Genomic DNA, 20,616 nt, shown 5'->3' on the forward strand with positions numbered 1-20,616 from the left:
TAAGTTATTGATCCGAAAAGCATTTTTACCTACAAGGTCAATGTGACCTTTGACCTTTGACCCCTAGGACCCAAAATCAATAGGGGTCATCTACTGATCATGACCAATCACCATCTCAAGTTTTTTGAAGTCCCTAGGCCTAAGGGTTCTATCATTATTGATCGGAAACCGTTTTTACCTACAAGGTCAATGTGACCCTGACCTTTGACCCCTTAACACCAAAATCAATAGGGGTCATCTGATTGGTCATAACCAATCACCATACCAAGTTTGAAGTTCCTAGGCCTAAGGGTTCTTTTGTTATTGATCAGAAACCATTTTTAATTAAAAGGTCAATGTGACCTTGACCTTTGACCCCTTGACCCCAAAATCAATACGGGTCATCTCCTGATCATGACCAATCACCATATCAAGTTTGAAGTTCCTAGGCCTTAAGGTTCTTTAGTTATTGATCGGAAACCGTTTTTACGTACAAGGTCAATGTGACCTTGACCTTTGACCCCTTGACCCCAAAATCAATAGGGGTCATATACTGATCATGACCAATCACCATACCAAGTTTAATGTTCCTAAGCCTTAAGGTTCTTTAGGTATTGATCGGAAACCGTTTTTACCTACAAGGTCAATGTGACCTTGACCTTTGACCCCTTCACCCCAAAATCAATAGGGGTCATCTACTGATCATGACCAATCACCATACCAAGTTTGAAGTTCCTAGGCCTTAAGGTTCTTTAGTTATTGATCGGAAATCGTTTTTTTTTTCAAGGTCAATGTGACCTCGACCTTTGACCCCTTGACTCCAAAATCAATAGGGGTCATCTACTGGTCATGACCAATCACCATACCAAGTTTGAAGTTCCTAGGCCTTAAGGTTCTTTAGTTATTGATCGGAAACCGTTTTTGCTTTCAAGGTCAATGTGACCTTGACCTTTGACCCCTTGACCCCAAAATCAATAGGGGTCATCTACTGGTCATGACCAATCACCATACCAAGTTCGAAGTTCCTAGGCCTAAGGGTTCTTTAGTTATCACTCGGAAACCATTTGGTCTACGGACCGACGGACCGACAAGACCAAAGCAATATACCCCCTTTTTTTAAAAATGGGGGCATAAAAATAGTATTTTTTAAGGGAAATTCTAAGTTCAAGGGGAGATAAATCTGAAAATATTGGTGCTAGAGTTATGAACCTTGTCACATAAGATGTGGTTGATGATAAGGAACATCTATTTGAAGTTTGAAGTTGATACCTTAAGAAATGACAAAGTTATAGTGAAAAATATTTTACTGCACCAAAACTTTAATCTGAAATCTGGATGCGGACGCCGACACTGGGGCGAGTAGGACAGCTCTCCATATACTTCGTATAGTCAAGCTAAAAATGTCTAATGTGATATTGTAATTGATCTAACATAAGAAATGACAAACAATTTATTCCATTATACATTTTTCTTTTATGCAAAAAAATCAATGTATACAAAAATAAATACATTATGTATTATAATGTAGGTTTGTTCAGTAAAATGGAATACCTGTGTAACAAAAAGCCTAAGTGGATCTTAAATATGGCACACTTGAGTAAATAAATAGTACTTTTATAAACCATGATGGAGCCACACCTGAGAGTTACTACAATAAAAAAAACCTTAAATCTATCCCATGTTAATTGTTTGTTCTACTTTATTCATACTTTAAAGCTGAAGGAAATGTACTGTAAGTACAGCCAGACCTGGTCTAAGATCTTTGTTATAACGCTCAATATCAAACTAAGCTCAAGAGCCTTTTAGTTTCAGAATGTAATATACATTTCAATGTATTTCTTGTGTAAATCTATATTTAAAGGAGTCAACTGAGTTGGGTCATTTATAATGCAAGACTCATGACTTATAAAAAACTAAGGTAGAAGTCAACAAGGCATAATACATTGCTAAATATCTAAACCCTGACCATTAAAGATCATTCATATGTCAAGGTCAAATTTAGTTTTATATTCTTTAAGACATTCTCCTTAAGGTAGTTGTACTTAAGTATGAAACAATCCATTCATAAATAACAAAGTTATAGCCAATTATAACAAAAATCAAACAAATTCAAACATTTGACCTTGAAGGTAAATGTCATTTATGAGTCAAGGTCAAGTTTAGTCTGGTCTACTTGAAGGTCTTGTCAGAACGGCTGTTGTGTCCAAGTATGAAGACAATCCATTATGAATTTAAAAATAATGGCCAATGTTCAAGTATCAGGATGGGAATGGGAATGACAAACTGGCTGTAGCAATAGCTTGAAAAAGTCAAGCTGGAAATAGCATCATATAAACTCTGGCAAACTGAAAATACATGTTATCTTATTCAAGCAAGTATTATTGACATTAATAGGTTTAAATAGTCTAGACTTATTTTTGACCCTTGACCTCAAAATATGACACTGACCTTCCAGTTATTTAAGTGACATGCTGTCTTACTATCGGCACACAGTCATGCCAAGTTATATCAGAATTAGTCAATTACTTACCAACTATAGTGACCTGATATCCCATCTTATGTCCCACTTGTGGGTATACATCTTTAAGATCAAGAAACGGTTGAAATGTTTCTGTGATTTCATCAAACTTACAGATATCTGTGCATGGTTCTTCACCAAAAACATATCCACCAATAGAAAGGAAGATAACAGGGAGCTTACGAAACTGAAATGAATAATTAATCATCAAAATGATTAACAATGTTATTATATAAACATAAACAATACTCATATGCTTGGCACTGCTTGCTACTGACTAAAGTTTTGAAATGTATGTAAAACATGAATGCCCCATAAACAATTCATTTAGTACATAGCCTTACAGACATAAGAGGGTAACAATCTCATTCTGCAATGTCACATGGTAACATTATGGAAGGGAATATCTGCCTTGTATATCTTGATGATATGCTAATATCTGAATATTATTGATCCATGTATGTTGATTGCCTTCTTATTTATACATATTATATTTGTAATCTTCTATGTAAATTGATGCAAAATTTCAACTTTATGCACATGTTATTGTAAGGAACAATATTGAAGATTGTTTATGCAGAAATTGTATCACTGCTTTTGATTAATTCTTGTGAAAATGAAAATTTTTGTGTAGAAGAAAATATTTAATATATGCTTTATAATAGCATCAAATTATTAGTTGTTATGTCTTTATGAAAATCAAGGTCATACATGTGTCAAGGTCAATTTGAGTTTGATAAACATGAAGGTCCTATCTTAAAAAATGTTGTGTCTTTATATGAAGTTAATCCAGTTACAGAAAAAACAAGAGAGTTTCATTAATTTGACCTTGACATTCAATGTCAATTTAAAGTCACATGTAAATTATTCATTATCTTTGTTTGATGGCAAGTCTTGTTTTGTCCAAGTATAAATCAAATCCTTATATAAATAACAAACATATGACAATTTAACCAAAATTCAATAATTTGACCTTGACGGTTAAGGTCATTTAAAGCTAAAGGTCAGTTCAACTTTTTTCTCAAACTGTTGTTTTGTCGAAGTATGATGATAATCTATCTATTAATTACCATGTTATGGACAGTGTTGGGAATCGAAGACAAACTCATAATCGATTAATCGGAACAATCGGACAGGCTCTCCGATCAATTAATCGGAACAATCGGACAGGCTCTCCGATCAATTAATTGGAATAATCGGACTGAATGTTTTCCACCATAACTAACTAGAAAATAGAAATCATTATAACTTTTATTTAATATAAATTAATGTTTTTATCTAATTGTCTGTTTAACGTATTACAAAATACAAATTCTTCAGTCAGGACACAGTTTACGTACATGTAATGATTTTCATATTCATATTCAGAAAAATCAATGTGTCCCTGTTGCCAGCATTTACTTATTTAATCAAAAATAAAGTTTGTTGTTATTTAAGTGTCTATTTAACATAATTATTACAAAATACAAATCCTTCAGTCATACCACAGTATACATACATGTAATGATTTTCATATTCATATTCAGAAAAATCTATATGTCCATGTTGCCAGCATTTACTTATTTAATCAAAAATAAAGTTTGTTGTTATTTAAGTGTCTATTTAACATAATTATTACAAAATACAAATCCTTCAGTCATGCCACAGTTTACCTACATGTAATGATTTTAGAAAAATCTGTGTCTATGTTGCCAGGCAATCTAAATCATTTCTATTCAATCAAAAATAAAGTTTTTATCCAAGTGTCTTATTACAAAATACAAATCCTTCAGTCATGCCACAGTTTACTTACATGTAACTACTAACAACTACCAATACATTTTCATATTCATATTTAAAAAAATCAATTTGTCTATATTGTCAGCATTTAATCTAGATCTTTTCTTATTAACTATATTTCCTGCCAGACTAAAGACTCTTTCCGAGGGGACCGAACTTGCAGGTATAGCTAAAAATTTTCTTGCAACTTTTGCTAATCTTGGGTACAAATATTCATTACATTTCCACCATTCAAGTAATGTCAAAGTAGTGTCAGTATTTTGCTGCTGTGAGTCTAAATATCTCTGTATTTCATTTTCAATAATGTCATCATCAGTATTCTGACTTTCACCAATAATAATTACATCCTCCAACCACTTATCTGCATCACTGCACATAATTTTCATTTTCTTTGCTGGGCTTTCAACAATACTTTTATCTGAATCATTTTCAATAATGACATTTTCTGATGGAAGACTGGGTAACTGTGGCAAAGTATTTTCACCTTCATTGATTTCTATCTTTTCAATTTTTATTTTACCAGACAGATTTACATCTTTCACCTGTTCCTTGAGAATTTCAATGGCATGATCTTTTTCTTCTTGGCAAAGGAATTGTAGCCCTTTAGTGTCAGGATTTAAAACTGCTCCTAGCAAAGCAAAATCCTCTGTCTCAGTTCGAGCATTCATTTCATCAATCATTTTTCTTTTTACATCCCTGATAATGTCATCATCACTGTCAGCAATTGAAATAAATTTCATAATTTTCATTTTTGTTGTAATAACTTTGTGCATTGTCGGGTTATTCTGTGCACAAAGAATCTGTGTTGCCTTCAAAAAAGGTTCTAATATTTGGACAAGTTTTTCGGCCAAGGTCTGTTCTTCAAAAGTAAACAAATTTGACTTAATTGTGACTCCAGCTGACTTGGAAATACTAATATCATTTGCTACGGCAGTTATATAGGGCATCTGTTCGATTAACCGCTCTAACATAGATAGGGTACTGTTCCACCTTGTGACACAGTCCATTATTTGCTTGAAAATTTCAATAATTTGACCTTCAAGGCCAAGGCCATTTATGAGTGAGGGTCAAGGTCTGTCTGGTTTGCTTGAAGGTCTATCATAAAAAGATTATTATGTTCAAGTTTGAAGACAATCAATCCAAAAATAACAAAGTTTTAGCCACTAATAGCAAAAAAACAAGCAAAATTTAGACAATGGACCTTGAAGGTTAAGGTCATTTATGGATGAAGGTCAAGGTTAGTCTGGTCTACTTGAAGGTATTGTCCCAAGGGGTGTTGCTTAGTATAATACACCAAGAACTTAAAAAGTTATGATCAAAGAACAAGTATGCTGACGACAACGGTAAAGCCGAAGTGACTGTAACAATACATGTACCTCTATTCTTTCTTCCAAAAAATAGTCGTTCTAAAAATCAAAGTTTTTGTTAATACACAATTTAGCTTGTGTTAAATTATTATTACTTTTAGAAAAGATTATAAGATATATTTAAAACTGTTTTATGTGTACTGCAGAAAGAAGAATGATAGTGAAATTCAAGGTCTAAAATATACAACTCACCTTTTCTTTATTCTTTGCTTCATCATCATTTTTATTAACATTATCATCACTTCTGTTGACATTATCATCTTTTTTGTTAATGTTATCTATATATTCTTGCCATTCCTCACATTCTCTCATCAATTCATGATTTTTGACAAAGTCCCAGTTGTCTACAAGTACATGTACATCCTCACCATGGAAACATGGCAAACATTCCTTCAATTGTGCTTTCCTGTCAGACTTATCAAAATTATACCATCTCATAATGGCATCTAAAATTTCTACTTCACTTGTAATGTTCAGATGTGGTGAGGACAAATATTCAACCAAATCATTGACATTTGACTGAAGAAAGTCATCACTTTTAATAACTTCATTAAAATAATATAAAGCATGTCTTTTTGCACAGCTATACAATTGTTCCAGGTTAAGTGATTTACTGTATGTCATCAGGGACCAGCAGGTTTCATTATTAATGGTTTGTTTCCAGTAGGCTGTACAACTCTCTATAGCATCTTCTACCTGAAATAAATGTTTCTCATATGTCTAACCCTTTCTATTGAATGGACTTGTCCAACATTCATTTTGAAACAAACCATTAACATTATAGATCTATAAACAGTGTACATACAATGTAGATAATTACACGATGTGAACTTTGAGTCTGACATGACTCTGCACTGGTGTGCTGGCTAGTATCAAGACCTATCAAATCGATAATGGTTGTAACCTTTTGCCATAACTATTTGTTTATTTTTTTTTTAACAAATGCACATATTGTACCACTATTTCATTTGTTGTATTAAAACACCATGTTATAATGGCATTTTTGACCATCTGTTCTGTACCATTTTTATCAGATGATATACAATCTAAAATCATATGTAATGAAAGTGAGGAGAAAATTTTCTTTCAAATTATAATTTAAGTTACAGACGATGTTAAAGTTTAACTTTGGAAAGAAAGTCAGCTGGGTTAGGGTAAATGTGTACATGTATTCTGATCTGCATGAATCATTAGTTTAAACTTACATACAAATATACCTATCTTGTTTATCTATCACACCAGTCATAAATTTATTACCAAAGTAATAATATTGTGAATGTATAACTTATTAAGTACACAATTTTTGAAACATCCTAGGTACATGTATGCCATAAAATTTTTGGGCTGATATTTTCAATAATTTTCATTATCCTGAGATTTTTATCAGTGCATTAAATATAATATACACAATAATTATTAATGTTTCATTAAAAATTCAAACGAGTCTATTTTTAAAAAAACTTGCCTGGAAGATAACTGCAGCTTCTGTTAACTTTTTCATGTTTCTAGCTCCACGCTGTATCTTCAGCTCTCCAGTTTTAATGAATTCTATCAGACATGATACAACACTATATTCCTGGTCTTGTAAGGTGACAACATTGTCCTGATTCTCTATCATAGAACTGTCAAACATTGCACGGAAATATTCACTCTTCTCTCGTAATAAACGTTTATGGCAATGAAGAGATTTACCCTCCACCACAATCTTAAATTCCTCATCCTCCTGGTCAGCTGATTTACTCATAATAGCTTCAATAAAACACCTGTAATATATAATACAATGTCTTATAATTAATGCATCTAGTTTCTCATTAACCTTAATTCATTTTAAAGTTTGTACTTTTTCATCTTGCCTAGAAAAATATAAACATGTATGACAAACTCAACTCATTCTTTGGAAATTTTCCATCAAAATTCATACAGCAGGTAAAACACAACTGAAGAATTTGTCGGCTAATAAAAGATTTAGACAATTTCACAACAACCTATTTAACAATTAAAGTTTTTTTCAAGATTTAAAACAAGAGCTGACACGCAAAAGTGACAAATGACCCGAAAAGGTTTTGTAAGTATGGCAGAAAGGTATTATGAAAAGAAGAGACTAAATGTAACTAATTGCTTATTATTGTTCTTGTGAAATGAAGTGCTATTCATAGCAAACTTATACCATCTTGACCCTGAAGGTAGGGACATGAGCCTTAAAAGCGACATGTTGTCTTTATGTGGTAGACGTACATGTATATGCTACACTGTAGGGTATTTTAAAATCCTTCTATATATGACAAAGTAGGAACAAGGGTCTTAGATGTGACACATCATCATCATGTGGTAGACATTTAGGCCAAGTTGTTTAAAAATCCTTTAAAGCATCATTAAGCATGACAAAGTTACAGTCCAAACATAAATGTGAACTTTCAACTTCTATGTGTGACCTTGACCTTTCAGCCAGTGACATGGGCCTTAGCTTTGACATGTCATCTTGATCAGGTAGACATTTGTGCCAAGTTATTCTAAAATCCTTCAATGCATAACAAGTTACAGTCCGACCTTCAAACTCTTCTTGTGAATACCTTTAAACTATGTGTGACCTTGAACTTGGAGGTAGTGACATGGGTTTTGGATGCCAGATGTTCTCTTGATGTGGTAGATATATTTGCTAGACTATTTAAAACTCCTTCAATGCATGACAAAGTTACAGTCCAGACACAAATGTGTGTACCTTCAAACTCAGATTATGAGAATTTGAACCTTCAAACTGTGCAACCTTGACCTTTGAGGTAGGGATGTGGTCCTTAAAAGCAACATATTATCATGAAGTGGTAGACATTTGTGCCAAATTTTTCTTAAATGATATTGAAATTCAAGGTCTAAAATAAGTCTGACAATTGAAGTCTGGTTATTTTGCAGAACCATTGCCTTTTTGAAAATAAAAAAAAAAGGCACGCAATATTTGCCGCGAAAAATTGGCTCAAAGAAAAAATCTGCCAGTGCTAGCCTTGAAAATCCTTCAATGCATTTCAAAGTTACGGTCCAGACAAGTGGGGTTGCACAGACTCATTGTCAGTCAGACAGACAGATAGACAGACAGATGGACAAAGACGGACAGATGGACAGTGCAATTTTAATATGCAGCCCTTTGGGGGCATAAAACAAATTACAGTAAATGTTATAACATATGAACTGGGACAATATAAAACATTGGTATGGCTACTGTTCATGTGTTCAAAAAGGAAAGTAGAACTTGGTGGCCTAATTAGGGTGAAAAAAGATAACTCCATAATCCATTACAGCCATTTTCTCTTCCCCACTTTACCATTTACCAAACATGGGAACTTGTCTAGATCTGCAGGCTGGTATCAGTTACATAGGATCTATTTGACACAGTCATCACTTGAAAAATAAAAGATAATGGAATAATATTTTATTATTAAGGACCCCTATATTAAAAGCCTAACAAATATTTAGTGATACATCAACCAAACAGTTATTTTTCCAAACACCTTTGACTTGGTAAATGGTTTAAATTTTGCAGCCAATAATAAAATTATATATATACAATTTTGCTTGCTTTGACAAATTTTTCATCAATATTTTTAAAAAAAGTGATTTTGATATAATTAATTTTGGACAATATACATTGTAACACATAAAATAAACAGTTTTCTTGTATTTATTGTTTGTTTTTTGTATATCTGACAAAGGATCAAATACAATGAATCAGCCTGAGTTGAATTCACAACAATGTGTGACTTTATGCAATTAAGTTTGATATGACGTCCGATCAGGATGGGAAAACATGAAATCAAATTCAAACAACTACATGTATGAATGGAATTTACCCACACAAATATAAAGTGTTCAATTCTATTTAACATGCATGGTACATCCTGTACATAGCAGAGGCTAACTACAGGGAAAGCTTTCTGTCTCTCAGTCAATTAAATTTTTCAACAAGGTATTATACACTGTTATAAGTCAGGGGCTGTCAATGGTTCTGGTGAAGAATGTGCTCAGAGCTTTATCAGGGCATATACATTTTGTAGCATTTTAGGGGAAAATATTATATACCTACACATGTACATGTATTTTGGGCTAGGGGAAACAGCCTTTATTTGGTTATAAAATTGTAAAAAAAATATAGGAAAGAAAATCACTGTTTACTGGTTGGAGACCACTAAAACCGGACACCCACCAAACCCGGACGGCCGTGAAAATGCATGATTTAGGGGTTTTTTTATTTGTTCAGTGGTTCAGTCGCTTTTATATCAACAATAACTGCATGTTTGTTCTATAATTAAGTAAGTAAATTTATTTCAATTTTCGAAAACGGTAATATTTTAATGTGTTGTTCAAGAACATTGACATTGAAAATTTGGACGTCAAGAATGCAATACCTGACCTTATACTAGCTCTAATCATTTGCAGAGTGAATATCGAGTGAAAAAAACAAGATCTGTTTCCCTTAGCTTCGAGTAAAATCAATATCTCTAATGCAAAACAATGCAAATTTAGCTGGTTTTAAACCCCTAGTTTGGGGCGATTTAATGTCAGATTTAAAAATTTATTACACCAATGTAAAGCTTGTGATCTTAGCTTCGTATCAGTATATATTTGATTTCAACACATTGTTTGACACTTAAGGTATTTAAATTTACCGTTCAACCTACCACAAGTCAGACCATTTTACATACGCAATCGGTTATCTTTACTCGCAATTCTACTGATAAGAAATGCCTGTCATCTGCTAGTTCGGAAACTGTCAATCCGTGTATTTAGGTAATTTTGATACCCTACTTCACAGGCCTCAGATATAAATGTCAACATAATCAGAAATAAACTAATCCGTTGGTTAGGAAAAGAACCTAGATGCACGCAATCCGGTCAACTCGTCCCCTGGTCAACTCGTCCTCTGGTCAACTCGTCACCTTTTTGGTCAACTCGTCCCCTACTTTTGGTCAACTCGTCCTCAAAGAGTCAACTCGTCCCTAATAAGGTCAACTCGTCCCCTACTTTCGATCTATTCGTCACTATTATGTTGTAAATCAATGTCTTTAAATAGTTCTTTTATGTAAAATTAATAATGAATTTGATTGATATCGAAATATAAGTGTGTGTGTTTGCGTTTGTTTACCCTCCCCACCGGAAAGAGACCATATGGGCGAGCATATACTTCATTTATAATCATTAAAAAAAAAGGGATCTGATGTTTATTATACTTGTTATTATATCCGTACATGTGTTTATGTGCATACCATATCCCCCATGACAGGGTTGTCTTTACGTACAACCTTTGCCATGGGAGGCAGATGGGGCAGATGGGGCAGTCCCATACTAAGTTTGAGAAATCTAAAATTTATTAATTAAAAGCACTTGATTTAAAATCGGCCAAGACGTTTATATAGAGTACCGTCTTTTATAACAGGACTAATATTTATTTTATATAACTAAAAAGTTTTTAGAAATTTACCTATAATTGTAGAGTTCGCATACTAATGTGCGAGAAGGCATGTCAGGAACGTATTCTGACCAATTCAATGTGGGCTGACTGTTGTTTATGTTGGTTTCTATTTACATGTTATAAACCGTATACATTGGGATGCATATAATTAATTACATGTTTGTAATTAGCAGAGTTTGTTTTAAATTTTGTAAATTTTGTAAGTTCTACCGAACACCCGCTTTATAAAGTTAATTTTGATTGGTTTAGAGAGGATTGCCTCCTTTGTTCTCATTGGTCTAAAATTTCTTCTATCTGAATAAGGAGGTCAATCCGATTTTCTTGAAAATTCTGCAAGTTTTTGTGTTGATCTATTTCGACAAGTTTGTCGCGCGGACTGGATAGAGATTTTGCGGGTGCCCGTTGCATCCAATGTATACGTGTTTTTACCAACTTTATTTCAAAATTAAAACAAATATGATAATTAAAATGTGGTGGAAACGGCCTTATCTATTTATCACTGTCTCATGGTCTATAAATTATTATGCATCTAGATATCACACATAATAATTAATCTTCCATTACTTAAACAATTCATAGAAGAATAAGAAAAAATCTTGTGACCAATCTCGAAATATAAATAAAATAACGTCCTTTTTACCTTAAAATTTTTAATGATCTTTATCTAAGAGCACGTGCATAGCTTTGATGTAAAACTACAAAGACAGGTAAGTTTGCAAACATTCAATTAATGTTTAATTAACCAGAGTTTTAATGATAATTACCGCCTCCCTGAATGGATTAAACACTGACGACAGATTAACATAAAATTAGAAGTGCTAAAAACTTAATGTCGGTGCGTATAGAAGGATCGTGTCAATTAAAAACATGATAATTGTTTGTTTTGAAATTGTTAATATAAAAGTTGCCCTGATAAATATCAGATTTATGGGATCGTGGCCAAGTGGTTAAGGTCGCTGACTTGAGATCACAAGACTTGAGGGGCACCTGGGGTCTTAATTCCTCTGATCTTCATGTTCTTCGTAAATGACCTTATAGACAATATAAACACTGATTTAGAAGGTATTTTTACAATTAACGAACTTAAGCTTTTTCTCATTTTATTTGCAGACGACCAAGTACTTTTTGCTAAATCCCCTGAATCTCTACAGGCAATGCTAACGGATATTGAAACTTATTGTAATACATGGGGTTTGAAAATAAATACATCTAAATCAAAAGCAATGATTTTTGAAAAAGGCAGGCATACACAGCACATTTTTTATATTTACAACACACCAATCGAACTTGTAGAATCATTTAACCTGTTTAAAGTATTTAAAGATATAGAACTGCCAACATATCAGAAATGTAAATTGTTTGATTCTCTAGTCGGTTCCATTTTGAATTATAATTCGGAGATATGGGGAATGCACGATGCTAAAGATATAGAAGTTATTCATACTAAATTTTTGCGTAGAGTTTTAGGGGTTAAAAAATCTACTAACTTGTCAGCACTTTATGGTGAGCTTGGTCGTTACCCGTTACATATTACTAGAAAACTTAACATGATAAGATATTGGTCAAAAATACTTAAACTTAATGATGCATCACTTGTTAAGCAGACGTATTTACTTCTTAAGTCAGACACAGATGTTGGTCGAAATTATAACGGAAAAAATTGGGCTTCTTTTATCAAAGACACCTTGTCAAGTCTTGGCTTTTCATATATTTGGGACAATCAGTTTGATATAGATATACCATATAATACTATTAAACAAAGATTAATTGACACCTTTCTACAAAGTTGGTATGCATCTATCAATAATTCACCAAGATTACAAACATATTGTATATTTAAACATTCTTTTGAAATGGAAAAGTATTTAGATTATGTCCAAGAAAGTAAATATAGAACTGCTTTAACTAGATTTCGAACTTCTTCCCATAATTTATTTATAGAAACTGGTAGATACGAAAACATTCCTAGAGAACAGCGATTATGTAAATCATGCAATATGAAGCAAATAGAGAGTGAATACCACTTTCTCCTTGTGTGTCCCAACTACCGAGATCTTCGAACAAAATATTTTAAAAAATACTACTGCCATTGGCCTACTATGAATAAATTAGATAGTATCTTGTCGTCAGACTCAAATAAAACTATATGTGCCTTAGCTAAATTTTTGTATTGAGCAAATCATAAACGTATATCTTAATCTGATATTTTTTCTGAAAAACTATATTGTTGATAAGTACAAGTATTATTTGTTCCCATATTAACTTGTATTCTTCAGAAAACTTGTGTATAATTGTTAACTGCTATTTTTCTCACTGTACATGTGTATCATTGTAAATTGGCTATAAGCAATGTATTTTGTTTTATGCTTAATAAAATTCGTATTCGTATGTGACAATTTTAATCATTTGTGTTGTTGATTGTGACAAATAAAATGAAAAACAAATAATAATAAAATGTAGGGGACGAGTTGACCAAAGGACGAGTTGTCCAAGGGACGAGTTGACCAAAAAGGTGACGAGTTGACCAGAGGACGAGTTGACCAGAGGACGAGTTGACTCTGAATCAGATGCACTGTGTCAAATTTTCAGATCTCTAGCTTTAAAATTGGGAAAATGTTCAAAAAGTGTCCGGTTGGTGGTCCCCGACCAGTAGAGACTTGATGGTAAATTGTTTTTGTTGTTTTTTATTCTACTGTATATGTTATGGAAATGTTTTGAAAACAAGATCCAAGAATAAGATGTCCAATTTGTGCTAAAATGTTTTTTTTATCAGTCACCCAATAAGATTTAACACACGAGACGGAGTGTTTAAACTTTTGTCAACCTACTGCAAAATTTAAGCAGGTAAGGGCTTTATTAGTCCCAACTAATTGTACTGCGCGACGAGATATTGTGCTATTTTCGTGTCGGTTTACAGACACTTCACCCCCCAGACACTTCACCCTAGGCCCTTTTTTGCAGACACTTCACCCCTCAGACAGTTCACCTCTCATTTTAAGAAATTTGATTGAGACACTTCACCCCCCATTTTTTATTTTGTGTTAAACAATCATTTATGTAGAAAATGTTAAATGTATTCAATAGTGATCGAGTATGTTTATTGTTTTAACATATTTTATTATTATTTTATCATGTAATTGACCAAAGGCAATAGATATATTGTTGTTTTGCTCTACAAAAAAGGCTGGTATCACAAAGTTATTAGGAAGTAAATTCTTTATTTTTTATTTCATTTTTTATATATTTTATACTAATTTCGTTTAAAGTGAAAGTGATAACACTAATTGAATAATCTTTCTATTGAAGTGTGTGAACTCTACTACTCTTCATGATTGGAGGAAAAAAAGAATCAATCTATCTATCTACATGTATCTTTGAAATATATACTAAGTATTATAATCTGTTTCACACTTCCTTTGTGTATTTAATTGACAGTATCTTGTTTAATGAAATGAAAGCAAAACATGAATACAAATGGAACTGGCAACACATAGCATGTGACACCAGTAAGTTTACTTAATTTGTTAGCAACAAATGAGTAAAATAAATTATTGGATGATATTTGTTTCTGAATTATTTACTAAACAAATATTTACTCTTTGAAATGTTTGTAGTTTATCCTTTAATTGAAAAATTCTAAATCAACAACACTTAAATAATTAAAATAAACATTTAATAGCATTTTGTTGTCGCTTATTTACTTTCTAGAAAAAAATTGGATGAGGGGTGAAGTGTCTTACTGATTTTGAGGGGTGAAGTGTCTTGAGGGGTGAAGTGTCTTCAAAATTTGAGGGGTGAAGTGTCTGGTGGATGAAGTGTCTTGCTACCTTCGTGTCTGGGCAATATCTCGCCAGGCGTGTAGCTGCCTATACGCGAGTACGCAGCTGAATCCACATTATTTTGCCCCCAAAAAAATTTTTTAGCAAAAAAAATGTGGTTTGATTCGCCAGATCTGATAATTACCACACTGAATACTTTATAAATCATATAGCCTAAATCGTACACCATACCGTAGTATTTTTTTGAAAAGTTGTCGGCCTTTGCAGCTCTTCAAAGTCGGAAGTTTGCACGCGCCGTATTTTCGAAATGTAAACAAATTGATATTATCATTAACGAGTTTGCGGCCAGCAAAGGCCGCAAGTTAGACTTGCTGTGAAATGTAGACTAGTTGAAATAAACGAATACAAAGCTATTCATCTCCATTTTTATGCTATAATAAATGGATTTTCGTTGGTCAAGAAAGCTCTCCGGAGGCCCCAAAACGCACCAAATTGCACCATTTATTTCAAAATTTTCAGGGGGGGGGAGGGGCATGCCCCCTGACCCCCTAGATTATTTTGAATCCACATTCTTTATAGGCTAGCTACGCGCCTGCTCGCCTCTAAGTTAAAGCGAGATTCTGCCCCATAACGAAAATATCTCAGAATCAAGCTTCGGCACGTCAATATATTTTGACCACAGGAGCTTGAAATTCTATCACTAATCGCTCTATATAGGTATGGATTTTTTTTTAAATCGGACTTTTGAGCAATTATTGATAGAATTTCAAGCTCCTGTGATTTTGACTAGGGCTTTATCAGTTAATATATGGGCATTATTAAAGATTAAACCCAATGCACGGTCGAAACCATCATTTATATTTGAAGTTTAGATTATATTTACCAATTAACGATTAAAGTGTATGACTGTCATAGCTCTGTTTGGCCATATTTATTTAAGACTAACAAATTATCCGCTTTCAATCGAGTTTTCCTTCCATTTTAGTTCTGAAATATTGGCTAGTTGTAAGATTAGGTCTGTAGGTTGAACACCAACAAATGTTTATGTCGCAGGAATACTATTTTGAATTCAAAATTCTCAAATCATCCTTATATTTATAAATTAGAATCTTTAATGAATACATGTAGCTCTAACCATTCAACTTTATTGAAACTTGCATGATCATGATTCTACAAAATTATTATTTTAAAATTAAAATAACTCATTCCCCTGTAAGACATGATTTTCTCAACCTTTATGAATGTATTAAATAAAATAACATATAAACAATTTAGATAACATCTGTGTAAGACAAATCATGTCCAAAGAGTAAAGTTTAGTCAAATACCGATATGTGTTAGTCAAATTGATCTCATTATTATATAATTTTATGTAGGCCCTATGTGTTAATCACTTTTGAATAACTCAATAACTGTTCATTATATTATTGATCTATCATAACCTTATGTATACTATATGCCTTGGTTTTGAATAAAATCTTGAAATCTTGAATTCCACAATAACTAACAGTGAAATATTGAATGCTATTAAAGGCTTTAGCAATAATAAAGCTTGTTCTTTACATGACAATATTATATATTGAATGAGTATATTAAGTACTCTAAAGATATAATATGCTGCCTGTTTTAAATAAATTGTTTAAAATCATTTTTGAATCAGCATGTGTGTTAAGGAGTTACATGTACTGCAGTATACATGTTTCCTATTTATAAAAAGGGTGATGTAAATAACCCAGCCATTACATAGGAATCACTATTTTAAGTTGTTTAGGGAAAATATTCACAATTATTCTTAATAACAGACTTAATACTTTTCTAGAAAATTCAGGTTGGTTTTCGTAAAGATTATAGAACTGTAGATTATAGATTAACTTTGAAATTGTTAGTTGATATTTACCTTAGTAAGAATAAGAAATTATATTGTGCATTTGTGGATTATAAAAAGCTTTCGATTCTGTAAATATAACTTTTTTTATGGATGAAACTTTTAAAGCACAATGTAGATGGTAAAATGCCAAGAGTAATTTATAGTATTTACAACATAGCTAAATCATGTGCAAAACGCACTTAGGGTTTATCAACTTATTTTACAAGTGCAACAGGTGTCCGTCAAGGTGAAAACCTATCACCTATTCTTTTTCCTATCTGGTTGAGCATATCTCAAATATGTATACATAATGGTTTAGATTTACTTTCACAGTCTGTTAACTTTGAATTGTTTTTACTGCTTTACGCTGATGATACTGTAATTTTTGCAGAATCTGCATTTGATTTTCAATTAGCACTATATAGATGCTATGTCTACTTATTGCGAGTTATGGAAACTTTAGGTAAATACAGCCTAAACTATAAAGTGGTGTTATTTTTGTAGAAATATAGGCCTACCCTCTTTTTACTTTAACAATGTCATACTTGATATTGTTGAGGATTTTAGCTACTTAGGTTTTAAGTTAAATTTGAATGGAAAGTTCAATAAAACTACTAAATACCTTTGTAACCAACCCTAAAAAGCTTTTTTTTGCTGTCCCAAAAAAACCCAAATTAATTTTATTACAAACGATGTTAAATTTTGGGCCCAAACAAAATGTATACACCCCCCCATAGATAGTTTATTTTAAAAGCTTTCCCAAGATTTTGATTTTGCCTAATACTGGAAAAACCCAATCGTTTCCCCTTTATTTTAAAAAATTTGTCAAATGTAAAGCAAAAGACCAATCGTTAAAAGCCGCAAAAATTTAAAAAATGGTCACTTACAAAATTTTTTAAAATTCCTCTTTTGAGTTAAAACCCCCTTTTTTAATTTTTTACGAAAAAAATTTTAAACCTATCGTTTGTGTATTTTAAAATTTTTAAACCATTTGGACAAAAATTTAAATACCCACCCTCTGCCCAAAAAAACCCCCTTTATTAGGTTTTGAGTTTCATTATATTTTTCAGTGTCCTCATTTTAACATTTATCGTAGAAAGTACTTGCCCATTAATTTACGAATAGGTAACGTGTTTAATTTTCATCAATTATTTAAAAGTACTGATAGAACTGTATTAGTCAAACTGTCTGTTTTTACACAAAGAATAATATCTTTTGTGAAATAATGTTTACCAACTTCAAGTGGGTCTCTGTCTTGAATTTCATTATTTTTTATCTATTTTTTATGCATTTTATTATTATTTTTTTTTCATTTTTAAGGCTTCAAATTTGCAATCCATATATGACACGCCTATTAAAGACAGGGATTTAAAATTGTTTACAGGCATGGTGTGGTTATAATGTGGGGCTTCATGGACCCCATTTCGTGTTATACCCCTTGACACCGCATCACTTCATTTGTGCTTTCGGTCAGGAAAATTTTCATAGTGCGGTTGCATTATTTTATTACGTTATTTATCTCGTTCTAGTCTCTCATCTCTATAAGTCATTCATAATTATCCTCTGTCTTATTTTTTTTTTATCATGCACATTATCTTTGTCTACCAAGCTTTTTTACACATTTGTGTTATTTTGTGGTTAATATTCTTTTTGTTTGTGAAATTTTTGCCTGTTACAAAAACTGAGCCCTTGGGGGCCCTAGTGAAAATAAAACTTGAAAACTTGTACAGGTCGGTTCAAACCAAAAGGTTTTTTATGAAATTTTACAAATTTATAATCTCGCCTACTTTTTTAAAAAATTTTTTAATCAAAAATTCAAGTTCATCCCCATATTTTGACTACTCAAAACCCTTTTTTTTTTTCAAAAAAAAAACCCTTTTTAACTTAAGCTCCCTTTTTGGGCAGCTCAAATTTATGATTCTTTCCAAAACCCCTGAAAAACCCTGCTATCATAAACAGTCCTTTTCTCCCTGGGTTCCCCTCCCAAAAAACTAGTCTTGGGGGATTTTTAAAAAATCCCAACGCAAAAAAAATAGAAAAAAACGAAATATTCCAAGCCTGGCAGGGGACCCTGGGGGCTTTTAATGAAAAATTATAAATAAAAAAAATTTGGGGCATTATCTTTGCGATGCAAAAATTTTTATGTCTCTTTGCAACGATTTATGGGGCCTAAACCAAATTTTTAAAAAACAGGAAGCCTGCAGGAATTCACTAGATTTTATCCCCATTTTTGTTTTTAATTTTATATCTTTGTAGTTATTACCCTTTTTATAAAAAAAAGTAAAGGGCGCCCATTTGGTTTGACCCGGCAATAAACCCCCACCCCCCCAAAATAAAATTCTGCCTAATACCTACACAATCCATTTGGAAACATTTTTAAAATAAAAACAAACCCAGGCTTTTTGCTGGAAACTCAAGCTCCATTTTGAAAACTGAAAAATTAGGGTTTCGGGACTCCAATTTGCGTCTTGTCACTGGAGCCCCAATTTTTAGTTTTGTTGCTGTTACTTTTTACCCATCTTTTTAAAAAGGGAGTGCCATCGACACTTCGATCCATTGTAATGAAAATAGGAATATTCATATAGTTCCTTAAAAACAAAATGCTCATTTTTTTAAATGTAATCGAGTCATCGGCAGTGAGCTGGCGCCCTCGAGAGTATAAAGAAGTCCTCGCTAATCTGATGGTGGCATGCAACACCATCATTCAATAAGTGTTTCATATCGGAATACTGATGAGAATATGTTTTTACGTGGCATAACATTCTCCGATTTTTGAAAACCAAGCATGTTCTTTAAAAACGGGTGTGTCACCAAAATGTGACAGTACGGGTGGGGACATGAAACAAATATTCACAAAAATATGAAGCACTGGTTAGTCCAACTAATGGTACTACGCGAGGAGATATTGTGCTATTTTTGTGTATGGGCAATATTTCCCCTCTACGAGGCGAGATTTTGACCCAGAACAAACATTATCTCAGAACGTACTTAGCTTTTAATATATATTGTCTAAAATATACTGACCTGAAGCTCTTTTGGAGTGAATATGTTTGTAATTGAATGAATAATTACGTTGATAATACATGCACATTTACACATAACAAATCTTGTAAGTGTGCATGTATTTATGGTGTCATATGTGGCTCAATATTAGCCCGATCATGCTGAAATTTTTAAATGATACAGATGAAAGAAATGATGTGATATTCCATTTATTTAATTTCAAATCAAACACATATTCAACGCATATGCTCAATAAATGCGAAAGTGCGTTGCAAAATGACGTTGAGGTTGAAAGTTAATCAAACTCCGCATATATGCCCATCACATACTGATAGCTTTGTTGCTAGGATGTGACATAATACATGTATTTTACTACTTTTTGGATAGATTTGACCACTGTTAAACTTCAAAACATATTTTATAAAAACCCGAAAATTTTAGATAGACTTTTTTTGGGAAAATCGTTTCCCTATACGGTTTTTTCGCCTCTCAAATTTTTACGACTGAGGTTTAAATTTTTCTGATAAATTTCTTTAAAAAAAACCCGCAAATGTTTCAAACTGCACCCCAAAGGGCCCACAGCAAGACAACACTTTCGCTGAAACCAAACTACCACAAAAATTCATTAACTTAAATTGGGTCGAAAAATAACTAGCGCAGAAAAGACCATTTTCCAAGGGTTTACAAATGTTAAAAAGTAGGAAAATTACTCACATTTTAAAATTTTTCAAATCAATACAACAAACCCGCATGTTGGGCAAAAACAGGGGGGAAAGGGGTTTTAAGAATAATCTTTACATCCATTTTTAACATTAAATTTACCTACCATCACTATATTTTCTGTAACACTTATTTTCGGGTGATCC

The 20,616-nt window shown here is 32.5% G+C and overlaps 1 protein-coding gene across 1 annotated transcript in view; it reads right to left on the reverse strand.

Moving 5' to 3' along the window:
• The window catches only part of LOC132738670 (kelch-like protein 29), a 28,605-nt gene extending 12,717 nt beyond the window's left edge, over positions 1 to 15,888 (reverse strand). Inside the window, exons 1-4 of the mRNA XM_060726248.1 lie at positions 15,764 to 15,888; positions 7,109 to 7,406; positions 5,836 to 6,339; positions 2,510 to 2,684 (exon numbers count right to left, since the gene is read on the reverse strand). Coding sequence (XP_060582231.1) covers positions 2,510 to 2,684; positions 5,836 to 6,339; positions 7,109 to 7,387 — 958 coding nt within the window. The 5' untranslated portion in view covers positions 7,388 to 7,406; positions 15,764 to 15,888. The remainder of the gene's footprint in view (positions 1 to 2,509; positions 2,685 to 5,835; positions 6,340 to 7,108; positions 7,407 to 15,763) is intronic.
• Between the last annotated feature and the right edge of the window lie 4,728 nt (positions 15,889 to 20,616).

This window comes from Ruditapes philippinarum, unplaced genomic scaffold (genome assembly GCF_026571515.1).
Source record: "Ruditapes philippinarum isolate M1 unplaced genomic scaffold, ASM2657151v2 ctg5266_1_1_1_1, whole genome shotgun sequence".
In the NCBI taxonomy this organism is placed as follows: Eukaryota; Metazoa; Mollusca; class Bivalvia; order Venerida; family Veneridae; genus Ruditapes; species Ruditapes philippinarum.